The sequence below is a fragment of the Monomorium pharaonis genome, chromosome 7 (assembly GCF_013373865.1).
Source record: "Monomorium pharaonis isolate MP-MQ-018 chromosome 7, ASM1337386v2, whole genome shotgun sequence".
Taxonomy (NCBI): Eukaryota; Metazoa; Arthropoda; class Insecta; order Hymenoptera; family Formicidae; genus Monomorium; species Monomorium pharaonis.
The window spans coordinates 165,391-182,616 of NC_050473.1; the positions used below are offsets into that span (position 1 = coordinate 165,391).

The following is a 17,226-nucleotide window of genomic DNA, read 5'->3' on the forward strand; positions in this document are numbered from 1 at the left end:
GCTGCAAAGCCTTTTTAATTTAAAACGAATGAACGTATATCCGAATTTGCTTTGTGATATTTGTGTTTTTCTTTTATTAAATCGGATATCGATTCTGATGTATTTTTACAGTCAAACATGAAGTTAGAAAGGTTATTATTGTCACATATAATTCACTCGTTTTCTTCTAAGCGTTGCTTGGGGTTTTAATATTTGCTAAAAATATACATATACACATACAAAAATATACAGTATTATCTGATACATATAGTTTTAATCTGCCTAGAATACAGGCCACATAGTTTTGAGAAATACATCATTTGAAAAGGAAAATTTAAAAAGACCGCACCGATTGTTCAAAACAACGGAGATTAAAGTCTCGAATCTGTTTCGTATTCTCGTTATGTGTTATCCTTCTTCGCCGCGACGAATCTAAGCACTGTTCGCATCAAGGCACAAAATTGTGAGGAGTATAATAGAATTAACGCCCTGTCTGTTTTTCTGGGAAAGACAGAACGGGAAGAACAGGAAAAGGCACTGCCAGAGCCCGTGATCAAATCGAAAGGCAAATTAATCGGCGTTCTCTCCGGAACGAAGTAGGCGAAAGAGATTGTACGCGTTTAAACATGTGCACAATTACATCTGACACGAATTAATTTTCAGTATTACAAAAAAATCGTACGATCCAAGGAAAACCAAAGAAACAGCTGATTTAGATGATTTCCTGTTAGACAAGAATGGAAATAAGCGGTGCTCAGAAAAATATACTTGCATGGATATTTATGCAAAGTAAAATGTATTTTTTTACTCTTGCATATTTTTGTGTATCTAAAAATCTTTCATTTATACAGAACACGTTTTACTAAAGTCAATGGCGAGAAATTGTTACGGGATCCGAAAGCGCACGGCGATCAAAGGAGCAATCTTAATAAATTGAACGGCAACCGAAAATTACAAGTTGATGGTTCGAAAACTAAAGCAAAACCAAACAAAGATATCATGGGAGCTAAAGTAAAGCGCGATATTGTACGTTTCTTCTTCATTTAAAAATTTATTCAAATGCATTCAGATCTAAATTGTATGAGTGATATCTAATCGCTAAAAATATGATTTGCATTTTAAGTAGCAGAATGATAACGATGTAGTGACATTTAAACCAAAATAGACGTCAGTACATCGTTCTTTAATGTCGCTTCGTTACTTGTGATTGTTATAATGAAATCTCTTCTGATTTATTCCAAAAATGCTGCTCAAATTTCATACAAAATTATTCATGTTAATTGCTAATATTTTTCCGAGATAGATAGCGGAAAACATAACGAAGCAGGGGAAAAAATTACAAGCAACAGCCGTAAAAAGAATTCCAGCGACGAGCAATTTCGTCTATGAATTTAATCCGTTCGTCAATGTCACTAATTCACAGTCACGTCCATTAATGTCACAGACTGATTTGTGGCGTAAGAATAACTCTGAACAACCATTGCCCTATTCTGAGACAGGTGTGGAATTAATTGAAACATTCAAAACGTTACACCTCTTTGCATTGTACTGATTATTTGAATTTTTAAGACTTGCATAATCGACAGAAATGACGAAAATACTTTAACGTTAATCAATAAGAAATGTTCAACTATTCCAAAGATATATTTTTCGTGCATGTTAATATTCATTAATTATACGTAGATACGATATCAGTTGTCAAATCCAAGTCAAGTCATGTGAACCTCGTGAAACGAAAAGCGCCCGCTATCCTGCCGGAATTGAATTCGCGTATCGATTTCGCAATAGTCGATTCAAATGTAGCGAGTTCTTCAACGAAAAATACGTGTCTACCGGTACTTCGCAAAGAGGATTCGACAAGCATGCCAAATGAACAAGTTGACAAAGAGTGTGAGTTTCCATGTCTTTACCAAGTGACTTATTTAAAAAAAATCTTTCCTACCACTTGTACATTTACAATATTAAATTATAATAAATTGATATCAATCGTGCTTTAGATGAGCAAGGAGATACAGATCACGAGGTGGAGAACGTGAAGTCTGCGTGGCAAGCGTTACGAGGGGAGAAAGACTGGACGAAGGGCAAGGACCGCATCGACAATGCCCGTACGAAAAAATTGTACGAAATACTGAAGAGGATGACGTCTGAGGTAGACAGAGTTCAAAAGAGTTACATAAATCCCAAGGCGAATTATTACTTGCACAAAAGCGCGACCAACGTTCTCGGAATGCATAGAAAGCCGAGTTTACAGGAGGAGGCTGAAATTATAAGAAGCGCAATCTTTCCCGATAGAAAGGCGAAGGCGAAATCGGTGGTCTCTCATCTGGCAAACGTCGATAGCGAAATAATTGATAGGAACGTAGCGCGGATACGATTCAACGATGCTGCGGAAGATGAACAACCGCACAAGAATCTCCCGTCGTCGAAATATAGCGCGAAAAGGCGATCTGTACACGTTAAACCGCACGATAATGATCTCACCAATGACGTCGGATCAGTCCATGCAATTGCGAATACTAGTAATAAAAAGGAAGACGTTACGATTATAATGAAGCCAACGGTTGCAGACAGTAGCAATAAGACAAGGGCGAGGATCAAATCGTCTATCGAGGAATATCTGCAACGTTACGCCGATAATATTCATGCATCACGCAAGTTTTTCCAGGAAAAAAAAGATGGATGTCCACGATACCAAGATGTGGAAGCATCGGCGGATGACATCGCGGATATCCTGGCGAGTCACGGTATCGAATCGCACGCGTTGTACGAAAATTTCGAAAAACACAGCGACGATTCGGAAGTTTACGATGAAGATCGCTTTTCCTCAAATATCGCAACTAACGTCACGTGTACGACGTCCGTTGATGCTATCCAAGAAAATAGACAGACTTGTGATAATAAGGCCCTCGAGTGCACGGGATTATGTAACGATACGCGACCAACGAAAGCGATTGATACGAAATCTGTCGATACTCGCGGACAGTCGAGCGTAACAAATTATCAAGATAACGCCTTTATTAAATTGGGATTAAATGAAAATTTATCGAAAGACACGCTGTCGCAAATACTGCAGTCGGAATACTTGAGAAAAGACTTATCTTTGTAATCTGTTTTGTAATACTCGCTGTACGACAGATGTAATGTACGTTATTAATATATTTTTTATTCTCTTAAACAATTCTAGATCATTATATTTTAAATTGTTTGCAATTTCATCATTTCGCAAGTCTTTCGTATTTCCTGGTTCTCACGACGCATAGATGAATAGATGATTTTCCCTCTCGTGTGCTAAAACTCTAAACTTTAAAAAATATATAAATGTGAAAGTTAAAATTTCTTTTATGTAAAAGTCTTAAGTTTTATAGAATATACAGTTTATGTGTTCTAACCGCATGTAAACTAAAATTTTTAATTTTTATTAGAACATATCACAAAATGTTTCTCCACTAATTCTCGAGTGATACAATACATGTATAAATTAAGGTGTACGATGAGTCGCATAAATGTAACATCCTGCATTTCTCGACTGGCTTTTGTACAAACCAGTTCCAGTTATGTTCATCTGGTTATGGCACTATCTGTCAAAATCATGCTTTGCTCTGCTTTGAAGAGGATATTAAAAATTTATTTAAAATATAAATAAAGCATCATGATATGTCTTCAACTGGCCGGTATGATCAAATGCATCGCACCAACGTCTTGTCAACATTCAGAGCTACCTCATTGGAAAAGTCATTCACAATAATTTCAGAGCAAACAGGCGCCTTCGCATCGTTCTCAACTTCTTGATCACTTCTTTCTCCTCAAATAATCGATGAATGAGAGACAGAGCATATCACAACACTGGAAGAGCCGAACTATGGCTTTGGTATATTATAGCCCCGGTGAAATTAATTGCTGCCGCTAGCACGAAAACCGGCATCCACCAACCGTGCGAGGCAGTCACTAATTCGGCTGTCAATGGTCCACAGAGAATTCCAGGTACTGTTGCCTAAAAATCAAGACGTACACAAAACGTACAGATTAAATGTAGGTAACTCTGCAGCGAGATCGGTTTTATATTAGCTTAAACAGAAAAAAATACGTACAATTGTATTCGAAACTGCAAAGGTAATTCCCGCATGATTTGGAGCTATATCCGCGTGATTACTCAAGTGTCCGGCAGAGTTGCACGCGCACAGGCCCATGGATATCGAAACAAAGCTATAAAATAATAATTTATATATCTCTAAAAAAAATTCAACGATATAAAACGCAAGAATAAAATGTAGTAATTGTACATACATGACTGCAGCAAGCAGATTATCTACAGCACAAAAAGCTAATAGAAAAGCACCTGGTCCTATTAGGCCTATATTTGTCATTAATCTTCTAACAGAGAGAACAGACCATCTTTTTTGTATCAAAGTATCAGCACTATGACCAGCAACTGTGAAAGAAAATAGACATTAAAAAAAAATAAGTATTTAAAACAAAGTTGTATAAGAGACGTATATAATTATATACTTACCAATACCAATAAGAGAATTAACGACATAAGGAAGAGCAGTCAAACTAATACTCTCCTTGTTCGCAGACAAGTTTCTTGCCAAATAAGTCGGTAACCACTGCATTATTATGTAATTGCTCCAGTTCATTGCAAAGTGCGCTATATACAAAGCCCATAGGGGCCAGTGAGCAATAAACTCGGTCCAACGTAAGCTTCTGTTCTGAGTGACCTATCAATCAATTATAAAATTAGCATAATTAAAAAGCATAATTAATAGAGATGTGCAAATTATTTAATTTGAATTTTGATCTCTAGTTTGAATCCAAATTTTTTTAATCTAAGAGTTTTGAACGTAAATCACATGTATCATAAAATCATATTTAAAATGGTTTTATATCATATAATCAATATTACTTTTCTTACATAAAAATATTTTATTATTTGTAAATTAAAAGTCAACATAATTATATTGTTAATTAAACGTTACGTTTCAACAATTCGATACAATTCAGTTTTGAATAAAAAAATGAAACAAAATTCGATTCAATGTCAAAAATCCTTGATTCGCACATCTCTAATAATTAGATGTAATAAAGACAAATTAAGGAAAATTTACTTTAGGAACAAATAATGGTATCTCGTCTTGAGAATTGGTTTCCTGATACAGCATCAACCAAAGCAGAGTCCATATAATACCTACTGTTCCAAACAGATAAAATCCAGTTTGCCATTTCAAGTGTGGGCATATCTAACAAAAGGAAAGACAATGTTTAACATTTTGAGTTTAAAATTTTTTATTGTGATTTAATGTACGTTGAGAATAGAAAAACTTACAACAGATGCGACTACTTGGCCAACAGAGCCAGCAGCCACTAGGTAGCCAAAAGCACGTGATCTTTCTTCCACAGGAACATTATGTGCAAATAAGTGAAATATTACTGGTAGGCCTGCAAACAATTAATGTATTAACTCCTATACTCAAGATGCACTGTCACATCAGCTCCAGCCGTTCCATTTCTTTCTCTTCTACTTCATCCTCACCTAATCCCTCTCCAAGTCCTAGGACCACTCTACAAATTATGAGCAGTGGTACAGACTGTGCCAGTAACGGCGTGATAAACGTGCTGATGGACCACAACAAAACTGCCAGCATGAGCACCGTCTTGCAGCCGAAGCGACTCGCCGTGCTTGCGCCAATGATCTTGAAGGGGAAAAAGTGAAATACGTTACACATAAGGATGTCACATTTTCATCAACCGTACACACGGCAGAAGAGGTACGTCTACCTGACTAGTGAAATATCCAAAAGCGAAGGCGGACAGTATCCATCCCTGCCAGTAAAGGTTCCACTTGAACTCGTCGGTCATCGGCACGATCGCGATCGGCATAATGACCCGGTCCGCAGCGTTTATGAAGTTTGCGACCGAGCAGAGGGCCACGATGCGCGAGGTACGCGGCAGCATCCTAAATTTCGCCATTGCCTATGGTCCCTGAACCGGTTCGTCAACGCCAACAACGGTTCAGCGGTCGCGAACGGTCATCGCGTCGTCCGATAGGCCTGCCGTTGCGTTCCTGGTCAGGTCGGGCTGCGCCTCCTCGCTCGTAGGCCGCGTTGCCTCTTGCGTTTGCGAGACGAGCGAGAGAACGAGGCCGACGTGCATACACACAGGCGACGCGTGTTCGCGGTGAGAGCACGGGGATTCCTAACCTCGGTACCGTCATAGAACGACGGCCGCGTTCTACCACGACGCGCCGCTCGCGCGCAGCGGCGGAACGACCGGGATCATCGGGGGAACAGTCGCACGGGTTCTTATTCCCGTACCGATGTTAAAAGTCGCGATTAAACATCCTTACGGCGGCGAAGACGCGACAAAGCACAAATACCGACAAGCACACGAGGACGTGTCAACTGTCAACACGACGTCGCGGTCGAAAACCCACAGATGGCGCTCGATGGACCCCTACGATCCGGCGCGTTTACCTCTTGTCGCACCGTGCTCCCCTAATATCGAGAATTCGCCCCTCTGAATTTAAATACTTGAATTCGCAGCTTACTTCAGTCCAGTTTTCGCTCCTCCTTGATGATTATGCACGTTTGTCTGTAAAAGGTTAGGTCCGTTTTTTTTTCTCCCGTGAATACCTACGCTACGTTTTCCGAGTTCAAAGGAAACGGATAGTGTGTAATTTAGACATTGGAAAGAAAGGGAGAAGAGATGAGAGAAGCCCCGAGAAATTCTGCTACGAGGAACGAGAAGTCTCCGCAATAAAACATCTGGTTCTCAGCCAGCGCGTGAGTAAGGAATTTTAAGTGAAGAGTTATGAATTTTTTGCAAACCTATCATTTTCGTAATCTTTCGAGAAAGATATATGTAGATTCTGTTTCTATTTATTATCGATATATTAATTTAGGAGAAATGATTTATTGTTATTTATAGGCGCAATTGTATTAATTCAATCGCCAAAGCACTCTCAATAATAATAACTGAAGATGAAAAACGGTAATTGTGGAGGGTAATTGAAGTGCATTAAAGTGCTGGGATCAAATGAATCAAATCAATACATTATATTAACGACTTAAAATGTCTTGAAAATTGCGTGGTGTTTTAGCACCAATCGTCTAAAAACGTGTGCAAGAAATATTAATATTAATCATTAACGAATATAATATAAACAAATTTAGAAAAATATACCTTCTTGATAGCACAAGTATCATTGCTGATATATATATATATATATATTTTTTAATCAGTATGTATTACGTAACGTTTGAATAATTCTTTACTTATGCAGGCACTTTAGCAGAATTTGAATCGCAATGTAAAAATTATACATAATTTCAAGAATTTCATGAATATTTAATTACGTTCCGATATTTCCAAAGATAGTCAAGAATGTCGATGCTGTGCAGTAATCCTTTAATTATTCAGATAGATTTAGCAAGACTAGCTCGTTCCTCAGGACGGGAGCACGGACTTTTGCATAACGCATAATGCACAAGAGAATCAATCAATCAATCAAGAGTTCTTTATTTCCTTCCTCAGGCTACAAATGAAGGATTCCTGATTGGTTAACTCTCTTATGCGTTATGCAAAAGTCTGTGCCAAGTTTTTTTATACTATTTCATATTTTTTAAAATAAATAAATAAATAATTTCATATATAGGAAAAGGAAGAAAAGGAAGTGCGAAGAATGTAATAGGGATTCCCGATCAAGTTTCTTGAACCGTAATTGACAGGAAGAAATTGAATAATACGCGTGTTTTTTTTTAAATTTTTTAATAAGATTTCTTATTAACTGAGATCGACAGGACTATTGCACAAAGACGCAATTGCAGTGTTGCTAGGAATTTTTTTTTTTTTCCAAACATAGCTGCGGAATCTAAATACAATTAAACCTGTTGCGAGGCGCTTTATGATCGCTTTTCGCATTGTCGGCGAAATATTATTAAAGATTGGCTGGAATTTTGACGGCTAGCTCATAATATTAATTTAACGATATTTGATTATTATCTGAAATTTTATTTCTATCGATATCGTCCGTGTTCGATCAATCGTGCGAATGATAATTAATTAGAAAAAAATGCAGCTTCGCAGCTACACATACGATTGTTGCGTCATAAATAAGTATGTATATCCACAGTATCTTTACAACAACAATGAATTTATTATAGACTATTTATGCAGATATTTATGTCGCATGGTTGAAACAGTCGAGAATGCCCTGCGCTCGTCAATTGTTCTTTGGATCCATTTCGACGATTATGAAAATTCATCCCAGTGCTGGTCGTTTTTTCTTTAATATCTCGCCCGTGGCCAAAGTAAATTTAGACGGTCGGCAGATGCGCTCCCTCGGGGTGGAATCCGTTCTCGTCGGCGACGTAGTTGACGGTGTACCTGACGTTGGTGTCCGGGTCGACGTAGGTGAAGCTGCCCTGCACGACGAGGGCCTCGTTCTCCTGGCCGGGGTTTATCAGCTTGGCGGATTCCTGATGGGCCTGGCCACTGGAGAGCTCGTAGCCGTACTGGTATCCGTTGAGGCCGATGTTGTCCAGCGGTGTCTCCTTTACCAGGGATGTCTGGCTGTAGTCGTGAGGGGGTGCCGCGAGGGCGATGGCCACGAGGGCGCAGAGGGCGACGATCTGCGGGAGGAAATCGTCAATTTGTCGATTAATAATGATCTTAATTTTCGTTATTCACGAATATGTTGATAAACACGATCGAAGTTGTTCATAGTGTCGATTACACTCTTAAGAAAAATGGTACGGTTATAACTATAAAAATCTTTAAAACAGACGGAATAGCTAATAGCAATTTTTAGTTACACGGGGTTAATTAAGTAATCCAATTATTTGAATTGTTCTAATTTTACGTTTATTTTTTCAAATTAACCCCGTGTAACTAAAAGTTGCTATTAGCTGTCCCGTCTATTTTAAAGTTTTTTAAGTTATAGTAGTCAAATCTCGAGGTGAGATTCGATTTAATTCGATTCGTATTCCATTCGAATGGTTTGCACATCTCCAGTGACAATAACGAACGTTCAGATTTAATAATCGTCCAATTAGTCCGCGATAAATTTCGCGCGCGCGCGTGCCCGCACAAAACGTGAATTGATTCGTTGTAAATTAGAATTGCAGTTCCGGGGAAGTCCCGAGTATACCCACTGTTTTCATATTGAAGATGAAGGCGCGTACAGCTACTCTCGTTCGAAGTAGAAGACTGATGTGAGTATAGTCGTAGTCGAAGCCGAGATTTTATAGTGGTCCTCCTACTGCCAAAATTTGACTGGGTCTACGCTAATTCACCTCTCACCTTTCTTTGCCGTGTCGCTGGTTAACACGTATGTCGATTGTCGTCCAGATTTAGATCTTCGTAATAATTTTTCGCGGCAATTGAATGATCTGAAATTTCATAATTTAAAAAATGATTATTACGCGACTCTTCCAATTAGTCCGCGATAATCATAGTAACAGACAGATTTCGCAATTCTTATCTCTCTCTAATTTGATCTGATGAAACAATTTTTATTACTAATAATAGAATGCAATATATTAAAAATGTAAATGTTGACAAATTTATGTCTCGGCTCATTAATAGTTCCATTTTAGGAGAATTGAACGGTCTCATTAAGAATTTGTGAAAATTAATATTAACAAAAAATTAATAGATGTAACTTACTATTACGACAACTGTTTAAATATTAATTTATTTAAATATATTTTTTAAGTTATATTATGCCTTTATATATATATATATATATATATATATATATATATATATATATAAATGTATATATAAATAATAATAAAATAATACAAATTATTACAGCATAAGTATATGTCGGAAGTAGTCGCCAAGTTTGTTAACAAAATTCTCTTGCAATTCAAGAGTAAATCAGAGGGAATTCCATTTTTTTTTAAGAGTCTACTTGAGGAATTTGAGGAATCATTAATTATTGATGTAACCTTTATAGAAGCGTAATTTTGCAAATCCTTACTTCCATAAATTTAGGTAACCTTGGTCTGTAAAATAGCGACAATTAACATTTGATTATCGGCACTCGTCACTTTAACGTCACGTTGTGCTGCCGTGACGAGATTTCTAGCCGCCCTCAAGGAACACTACTCGTCAAAGCCTTGAAAATGATAGCAACGTAAAAATAACACATTTCAACCTTCGATACGATCAAGGGAAACTACTTGCTAATTTATTCGGATCTTTTCGTTGTTTCATTTTATTACGAAATGTATCGTCGTTAAATGTGACGACACACAAGTTTTTCGAAGTTCGGTGCCCTAATAATCTAATCGATTTATGAATGACTTATTGCAGAGTGTTTCTTGAAAATATATTAGAAGAACTAAATTTATGTTATACGTTTATAGAACATTATTAAAAGAGATAACATTAATTTAATATAATCAAAAAGTTTTTATACAAGTGTAAGTAGAAAGAGAAATAAATTCATAAAATGCATTTTTTTCTAATACAATGATTACTTTAATATTGACAAATATATTTGTCAATATTAAATATATTGACAAATAATACATTTTATTCCTTTTGTAAAAATGTAACGGTAAACTTTTTTTACTTGTAAAATATTTTTTAAGATCCTTTTAATTGAAGCGTACTATATTATTACTTTTTATTAATATTATGAGCTTATAAAATTTTCTATACATGAGAACATTATGAAATATTGCACAAAATAATAAAAAATATATGATTCAAACAAAAGTAAACACTATGTAGTTATCGTGAAGGCAATTTAATGACGCAAATTTAAAATGTAGAATAATTAAATGTTTTATTTATTTATCAAAAATTACAAAACAAATTTGACAGGTGAATAAATCAAGAAATTTATAAATCTTTAATAAATTTTATTATCTCTTATTTTCCTTTGTTTTTAAATGTATTTAAATGTATTCAAATGTATATTCTCTAATAAGATATAATTGAAAGCAAACATAATTAGAATACATTATTGCGCATGTATATCAAGCGCGTTTAAATTATTTCATTGTCGGAATTGATTCTAATAGCATTGTATATATTCTATTTAGACACTAAATTATATGATATAAATGGATAAAATTTGAGCATTATGTGCACGTGATTTTGTTTTTATTAAAAAACAGATTATTACAGATTATTTGTCTAATACGTTAAAGGCTTGAAAGTAAATTAATGAAATCAAACGATTATTATTCATTCAAATTGCGTGTTTGCTCTGGAATTCGTTATAATCTTCAGGATTAAAACTCTCATCTCGCTGAATGGATGCTACTTATTCATCAGTGAAATTGGAGTAACGTGTCAAAAATGGAGAAATTGAGGAATAATTTATTCACACAGGAAGTATTAAGTAAAGATCAATTTATTTAGAACTAGGTCATGTATGTGTGTGTGTGTGTGTCACGTGTATGATCGTTGCGATTGAAAGCTCGAAAGGGTTGAGCTTCTCTCCGAGCGTAGATTAGATGGAAAGTGCGAGAATGTGGATAATAATATTTGCAGGTACGACTCTCGTTAGGGCTTAGACGGACGGCAGGTGCGCTCCCTCGGGATGGAATCCGTTCTCGTCGGCGACGTAGTTGACGGTGTACCTGACGTTGGTGTCCGGGTCGACGTAGGAGTAGCTACCGCGGACGACGAGGGCCTCGTTCTCGCTGCCGGCATTCACCAGCTGAGCGGACTCCTGATGGGCCTGGCCGCTGGAGAGCTCGTAGCCGTACTGGTACCCGTCGAGGCCGATGTTGTCCAGCGGCGTCTCCTTTACCAGGACCGTCTGGCTGTAGTCGTGAGGGGGTGCCGCGAGGACGACGGCGACAACGGCGGCGAAGACGACGATCTGAAGTAACGGAGGTAAAGAAACTAAATGGCTGGTCATACAAAGTAACTAAATAATTCGTCATCGTTTAAAAGAAAAAAAAAAGAGTCCGTCTCGATATATTTTAAAAGTTTTTTTTCTTATAACTGGCGGCGGTCCGTTTTTCTATTTGTCTCTAGTCAGTCACGCGAATCTCGTGAGAAAGAAGACACTTCTTCACGCGAGACTAAGATAATTTCTATGACGACAATAACCGTCTCGTTCTAGTATTAAGGATACTTTGAGCGTTTTCTTTGGGAAATCTTGGCCCTAATTGATAGTCCTGATTTGATCCTAACAATGCGACGGCAAATTCCGTTTCGTAATCCTTGAGATCCCGAACGAGCAAGGGTTCCCGAGAGGAGAGTCACCACACCGCGAGATTCGCCGAAAACCCGAGAGGTTTCGCAACCGATCACTGCGAGCGGACACTCTTTTTTTCTCCTCGTCTCCGTTACTGAGATTCGATATTCGAAGAGCACGCACCAGCTTCATGGCTGCGGGCAGGTTCTTCTTCTTCTTTCCCGGCGGGTATGGGTGACGATACAGGCTCGAGATGGCTCACTAAACTGATTCGACGTACGGCGCCGAGTGGCGATTATATATAGCCAGAATTGTGCGATGGTGAATTACGCCCTACCATCGTTCACGATGGCGTTGCCAAAATTTTCGTGTCCAATGTGTCGAAATCCTTAAACGACCGGGGGCCGCCGACCGGGCCGCCGGGTGATGGCACAACAACCTCGTGTTGCGCGCGAGGAGTGTGTCGGGCTGGAATGCGAGGGACGGACGCGCTCAGGGCGCTCAGGTTTCACCTGAGCAGGTCGCGACGGATCGTAACTCCAATTCCTTCCTCGGTCATCGCCGACGGATAATTTACGTACCACCCGCGTGAGGTTTAATTGTCAATTTGCTGCGGAATCCTCGTTTTCTCGATATTCGCGGCGGCACGCAATAATACGCTTCTTTTTTTATTTTTTTTTAAACATACGAGACGCGCTCTGGTCGAAACGCATCGGTCCGGGTTGGCTGCTGTCGCAATTCCCAGCGTTAATAGTCCGCGGATTAATCCGCGAGAGAGCAATTTCAAATGCACTTTGGGAGATAAGCCCCACGAAAGGTTACGCGTAAATCCCCTTTCTCGTTAAATCTTAATACATTGGGCTCGTATTATGTTTTTACATTACGCAATGCGAGCATCAGGCTCATCTTATTGGATTTTAACGCGCACGTGTGCAGCCTCTAACGTATTTGATCAACTAACTCAATTTTCTACGGATCAAAGCCGATAATCCATCATGCGCGACTTCTGTTGCAACACGTTTACGATTCGTCGCAATCAGCGGAACGCTTTTATTTGAGCGAATAATAAAATTAAGAGGAGATTACAAGCGAACGGACTCGTGGATTATTATTAAATGAAATTTTTTTCTGGATTGATAAATTAATGTTGCATATCATATCTACGATTGATCAGAAACGAACATAAATACGTTTGATATGTTAATTAATATCGCTCTACGAACAGTAATAATTGCGTTAAAAAATATATTTTTAACAATATAGAACAATACGCACAAATGTACTTTAGAATCTGTTCAAATTGCCTTGAGAAACATAATCACATTCATTACTCGTAAAATACTTACAAACACCTCTACTGTTACGTAACTATACAGCAACCCACTAATCCAATGACACGTTTGGAAGTCTGAAAAATTCAGATGTTAGAAGAGACGAATTCCATCTTTTTTTTTTGTTTGTTTCAAGAAAACGGGTTTCTGATGCAAAATATAGTCCCGGAACTAGCGAGGAGCTTTCCAAGGAAGATCTCTATTCTAAAAACGATTCTTTCCAGTCGTCAATGTCGCGAGGTGTTTGGAAAGACACTCCCAGAGAATTGCCGTCCACGTGGCCGAACGTGACTGCAATTTACTGCGATATCAAAAGGATACTCTCATCGTATTTCACGATTTTTAGTAGTAAAAATTTTCTGGTCGTTAATACGTTCGTTCGAATATCTTCCGTTTGGAAATCGTAATTGATATTCGATAACGGCAGCCGAACTCGGTGATAGCCAGGAGAGTTTTCCCGGTGAAAATAAAAACAAAATCCCAGCCTCCACGTGTATTTAATCTTCGATCGGTAGCACACGGACGACCTTATTGTCTGACACGAATTATATCATCGGGTAATGAAGGAGGATGATGCGCGCCGGCCGAGATTTGAAAAGAAAGTGTACTGTTACATAAGCAAATGGCTTATGCTAATGATCGAGACGTAGAAAGAGAGAGAGAAAAAGTGAGGGAGAGAGACAGAGGAGAAGAAGAGGGGAACGCGTTATGGAGAGTAATCCTCTCTTCGTGGGAGGATACAAGTCAACGACGCCACGCGCCTTCGATCATCGTCGGCGAGAATCTTCGATCTCCTTCACGAGAAAATCTCCGCTCCTCCACGTAATTCCTCGACGGGGGCAGCGTTGTTTTGCACCGTGTTCGTTATTTCATTAACCAACGGAGAGTGATCGAGAGTTACGAAAGAAAAGACCGTACGCTTATTTTACGTATTGCTTGAAAGTCAAATGTCTGTTATCGGTTCTTCTTTTCGTTTCTTTTTTTTCCTTTTGAACCTGTCCACTTTCTCCGCGCGACGACGACGCGTCGTTTTTTTTTTTTTTTTTTTTCTTTACCTTTGTGTAAACTTGTCTAAACACTGGACAATTATGCACGCGCGTGCGTATCATTATATATTATATAATATGACATTATATTATATTATCGTCGCGCGTGCGGAGATCCTATCGCACTTTCTAATACCTCCTGCGATCGGGAGGCCGCGTATTATCGCGTTATATCATACGCGTATGTAATCGTTACAACTCGGCTGTACGTTGCATCGAGGATGCACCCCGCCTCGTATAATTGCACACGTTCGCGGCTAATGATACACAATGCGAGCGCCCTGGGCTATTTTATCAATTAATACCCGGTAGTCGTTGTAGTCAAATTAGTCAGTCGGCACGTTGGTTTACATTTATTGATGAAGTATAATGTCAATGCTTCCGATAAAAGCCTCTCTATACTTTCCGTTCCTCGCTAATTTTTGCTGCAAATCACTAATTTTAAAAATAAAGAACGTAGTTCCTAATGAAATCTGCCTTTAATTGAACCGAAGAAAAACAAACTTATTTCTTGCTCTCTTATTACGTGACGTAACGCGGCACATTGGAAGATGAGAATTAGAAATACGCATATATACATATTTATCGAAATAGAAAACAGCGCATAAAATTAAAAATTTGTTTTGAAACGGATAAAAGTAAATAAAGATGTTAAATTTTAACGAGACGTTCGGCGACATTTAAACAGAAAAAGAATTTTTGGTATGTGAAATATTTACCGTTTCTTTGGTATCGAGAGTAATGTAATCGGAATAACGTAACGCTGCTAAAATAAAGCTGCGAAATTCGCGAAAGGTCTTTAGGCTCGGGGGAGATCGAGGCTTCTGGGACACCATATATAGATAACTAGCCGAGTTAGTGCATCGTCCCGTGGCGGCGACCGCGGGCCACGTCAGACATCGTGACTTTTCCTTTCTGCGGCGGGAGCGTCTTCCCTCTCTTTCTCTCTCTCTCTCTCTCTCTCTCTTTCCTCCTCTCGAGGCGCGATATTATTGTATAATCGATTGTGCGCGACGATATTACAAACGGCGCCGCAGCTGTGGGAGATGCAAAGAGGAGAGACGCGCGCGATTCATTTCGGATAAACAGACGAGCGCCGCGTTACGCAAAGATCCTCCTGGAGGTTGACATTCTGATCTCTGTCATCCGATCCCGACGATTAATAATTCCCTGGCGATATTTCACGAAACGTTCGGAAAGCGATTGTGCGACCAGCGGAATTTCAAGGAATCGCGCGGTTCGACGGTGGGAAAAGGCAGGAATGGACACGCGATTAATTGAGAGCTCAAACGTCAAGACGCGCGTGCCTCGAGCTTTTCCTTCTTTCTTTTTTATTTTTATTTAGAAATCGATTAGAATTGATAAGAAACGCGAGATATTCCCTTCTCTTACGTTACGTGTTGCTTCGGGAAAATTTCCATTTCGAAATCGTAGAGTTTTTAAACACGGGGACTTCCCGGGGAGAGCCCGTCGATCCCGCTGGGAAAGAGAGAGAGACGAGGGGGACGGCGGCGGCGCGACGGAGCCGCTTTTCAACGAGGAACTCGCACGCGGGTCGGGGAATTTCGCAAGAATCCCGCTGGACCGCGCGCGCCGTTGCCGGCTAAAGGCGCACCTTGCGTAACATCACCGCCGCCGCGAGCACGAACGACGACGGCACGGATCCTAAATGCCACCACACCGCTGTCGGCGGACGGATGGGTATTCCGTACACCGGCTGCGAGCATGCATTAGACGACGACGACGACGACGAGGACGAGGTGCATGGCACGGCGTAGCTTCTTCTGATCTATCGTTCCCCTCTCGGCAACGAGGAGGGACCGACCGATCTACAGATGGCCTATCCAGCTGTTGAATTTACGACGGGACGGTGAAGCGAGAGGCCATCCTTAATTGGCGTTATTCTTTATACGATTTCTTGGATCCCCCTGGCAACCGGCGTTACACGTCCCGCTAATTATGGCGTAAGGTACCCAGTACGCTCCCCTCCCTCATAAGCTCTGGAGATTTTTGTAATTTTTTTGGATGAATACGAAATTGAAAGATAAGAGTCAGATTTAAAATGGGAAACATTTTTGAGAGTAAAGAACTATATGAAATATTTTCAATGATTTATATAAGTATAGTAAAGATTTTTTAAAAAAGATAGCACTTGAGCTACGTTGATTACATATGTGTTCAATGTGGCCCAGCCATGTAATTTCCTCTTTTTCGTAAGTATTTTTGAAAAAATGCGAAATAACAGAATCAACATGTTTAATTAAACATTTATTAACATACTTATGGAAAAAATTACACATACAGCTATTTATTAAGTAACGAAACTGTGTTTATTTACTAGAAGGGGCGTTATCTTAACTTTTACCTGTTAAAAAGCTTCAACTAACTGGAGAAAGGCAAGAAATACTAATAAAAAATTAAACATTGAATAAAGAAACAGAATCTCAACTTTCTTGTATATTAATAAGATATATTGTGTATTTAGTAGCGGCCCTGGCCATAATGGTTTCACAATACAAAGAGCTTTCTTTCTTTAATAACAAACATGATGTTTCAATAAAAACCCAAAATAAATACAGTGTTGAAAAGCATAAATAAAGAGCTGCAATAATATAAATTGTGGATATTTATAATTGTTACGTGATAGTTACACAATGCGAGAACTTATCTCTGAAATTTTAGATTCGAAAGAACACAGTTTGAATAA

The 17,226-nt window shown here is 38.8% G+C and overlaps 4 protein-coding genes across 4 annotated transcripts; 1 reads left to right on the plus strand and 3 right to left on the minus strand.

The window, feature by feature from the left end:
- The first annotated feature begins 145 nt into the window (after positions 1 to 145).
- On the plus strand, positions 146 to 3,154 carry LOC105836573. The gene is made up of 2 exons (XM_028191417.1): positions 146 to 1,869; positions 1,977 to 3,154. Exons 1-2 carry the CDS (start codon positions 1,842 to 1,844, stop codon positions 3,083 to 3,085), a joined length of 1,137 nt encoding a protein of 378 aa, XP_028047218.1. The 5' UTR covers positions 146 to 1,841; the 3' UTR covers positions 3,086 to 3,154.
- Positions 3,155 to 3,300: 146 nt separating this feature from the next.
- On the minus strand, positions 3,301 to 5,946 carry LOC105836574 (sodium-dependent phosphate transport protein 1, chloroplastic). Its single transcript, XM_012680684.2, has 8 exons — positions 5,755 to 5,946; positions 5,510 to 5,669; positions 5,303 to 5,415; positions 5,085 to 5,216; positions 4,490 to 4,697; positions 4,264 to 4,408; positions 4,068 to 4,182; positions 3,301 to 3,970 (listed from the first exon to the last, which is right to left on the minus strand). Exons 1-8 carry the CDS (start codon positions 5,944 to 5,946, stop codon positions 3,815 to 3,817), a joined length of 1,221 nt encoding a protein of 406 aa, XP_012536138.1. The 3' UTR covers positions 3,301 to 3,814.
- Positions 5,947 to 7,726: 1,780 nt separating this feature from the next.
- Positions 7,727 to 9,188, minus strand: LOC105836579 (flexible cuticle protein 12). Its single transcript, XM_012680699.3, has 2 exons — positions 9,129 to 9,188; positions 7,727 to 8,606 (listed from the first exon to the last, which is right to left on the minus strand). The coding sequence occupies exons 1-2, from the start codon at positions 9,135 to 9,137 to the stop codon at positions 8,292 to 8,294; spliced, it is 324 nt and encodes a 107-aa protein (XP_012536153.3). The 5' UTR covers positions 9,138 to 9,188; the 3' UTR covers positions 7,727 to 8,291.
- A 1,889-nt stretch (positions 9,189 to 11,077) lies between these two features.
- Positions 11,078 to 12,432, minus strand: LOC105836580 (flexible cuticle protein 12). The gene is made up of 2 exons (XM_012680700.3): positions 12,326 to 12,432; positions 11,078 to 11,821 (listed from the first exon to the last, which is right to left on the minus strand). The coding sequence occupies exons 1-2, from the start codon at positions 12,332 to 12,334 to the stop codon at positions 11,507 to 11,509; spliced, it is 324 nt and encodes a 107-aa protein (XP_012536154.2). The 5' UTR covers positions 12,335 to 12,432; the 3' UTR covers positions 11,078 to 11,506.
- Positions 12,433 to 17,226: the final 4,794 nt, after the last annotated feature.

Coding starts and splice junctions, on each gene's coding strand:
- LOC105836574 (XM_012680684.2), bottom strand. CDS start 5,946: ATGGCGAAATTTAGGATGCTGCCGCGTACCTCGCGCATCGTGGCCCTC. Junction 5,670..5,754: donor TTGGATATTTCACTAGTCAG/GTAGACGTACCT, acceptor TTCCCCTTCAAG/ATCATTGGCGCAAGCACGGC. Junction 3,971..4,067: donor TTGCAGTTTCGAATACAATT/GTACGTATTTTT, acceptor CTTGATTTTTAG/GCAACAGTACCTGGAATTCT.
- LOC105836573 (XM_028191417.1), top strand. CDS start 1,842: ATGCCAAATGAACAAGTTGACAAAGAGT. Junction 1,870..1,976: donor TGAACAAGTTGACAAAGAGT/GTGAGTTTCCAT, acceptor ATCGTGCTTTAG/ATGAGCAAGGAGATACAGAT.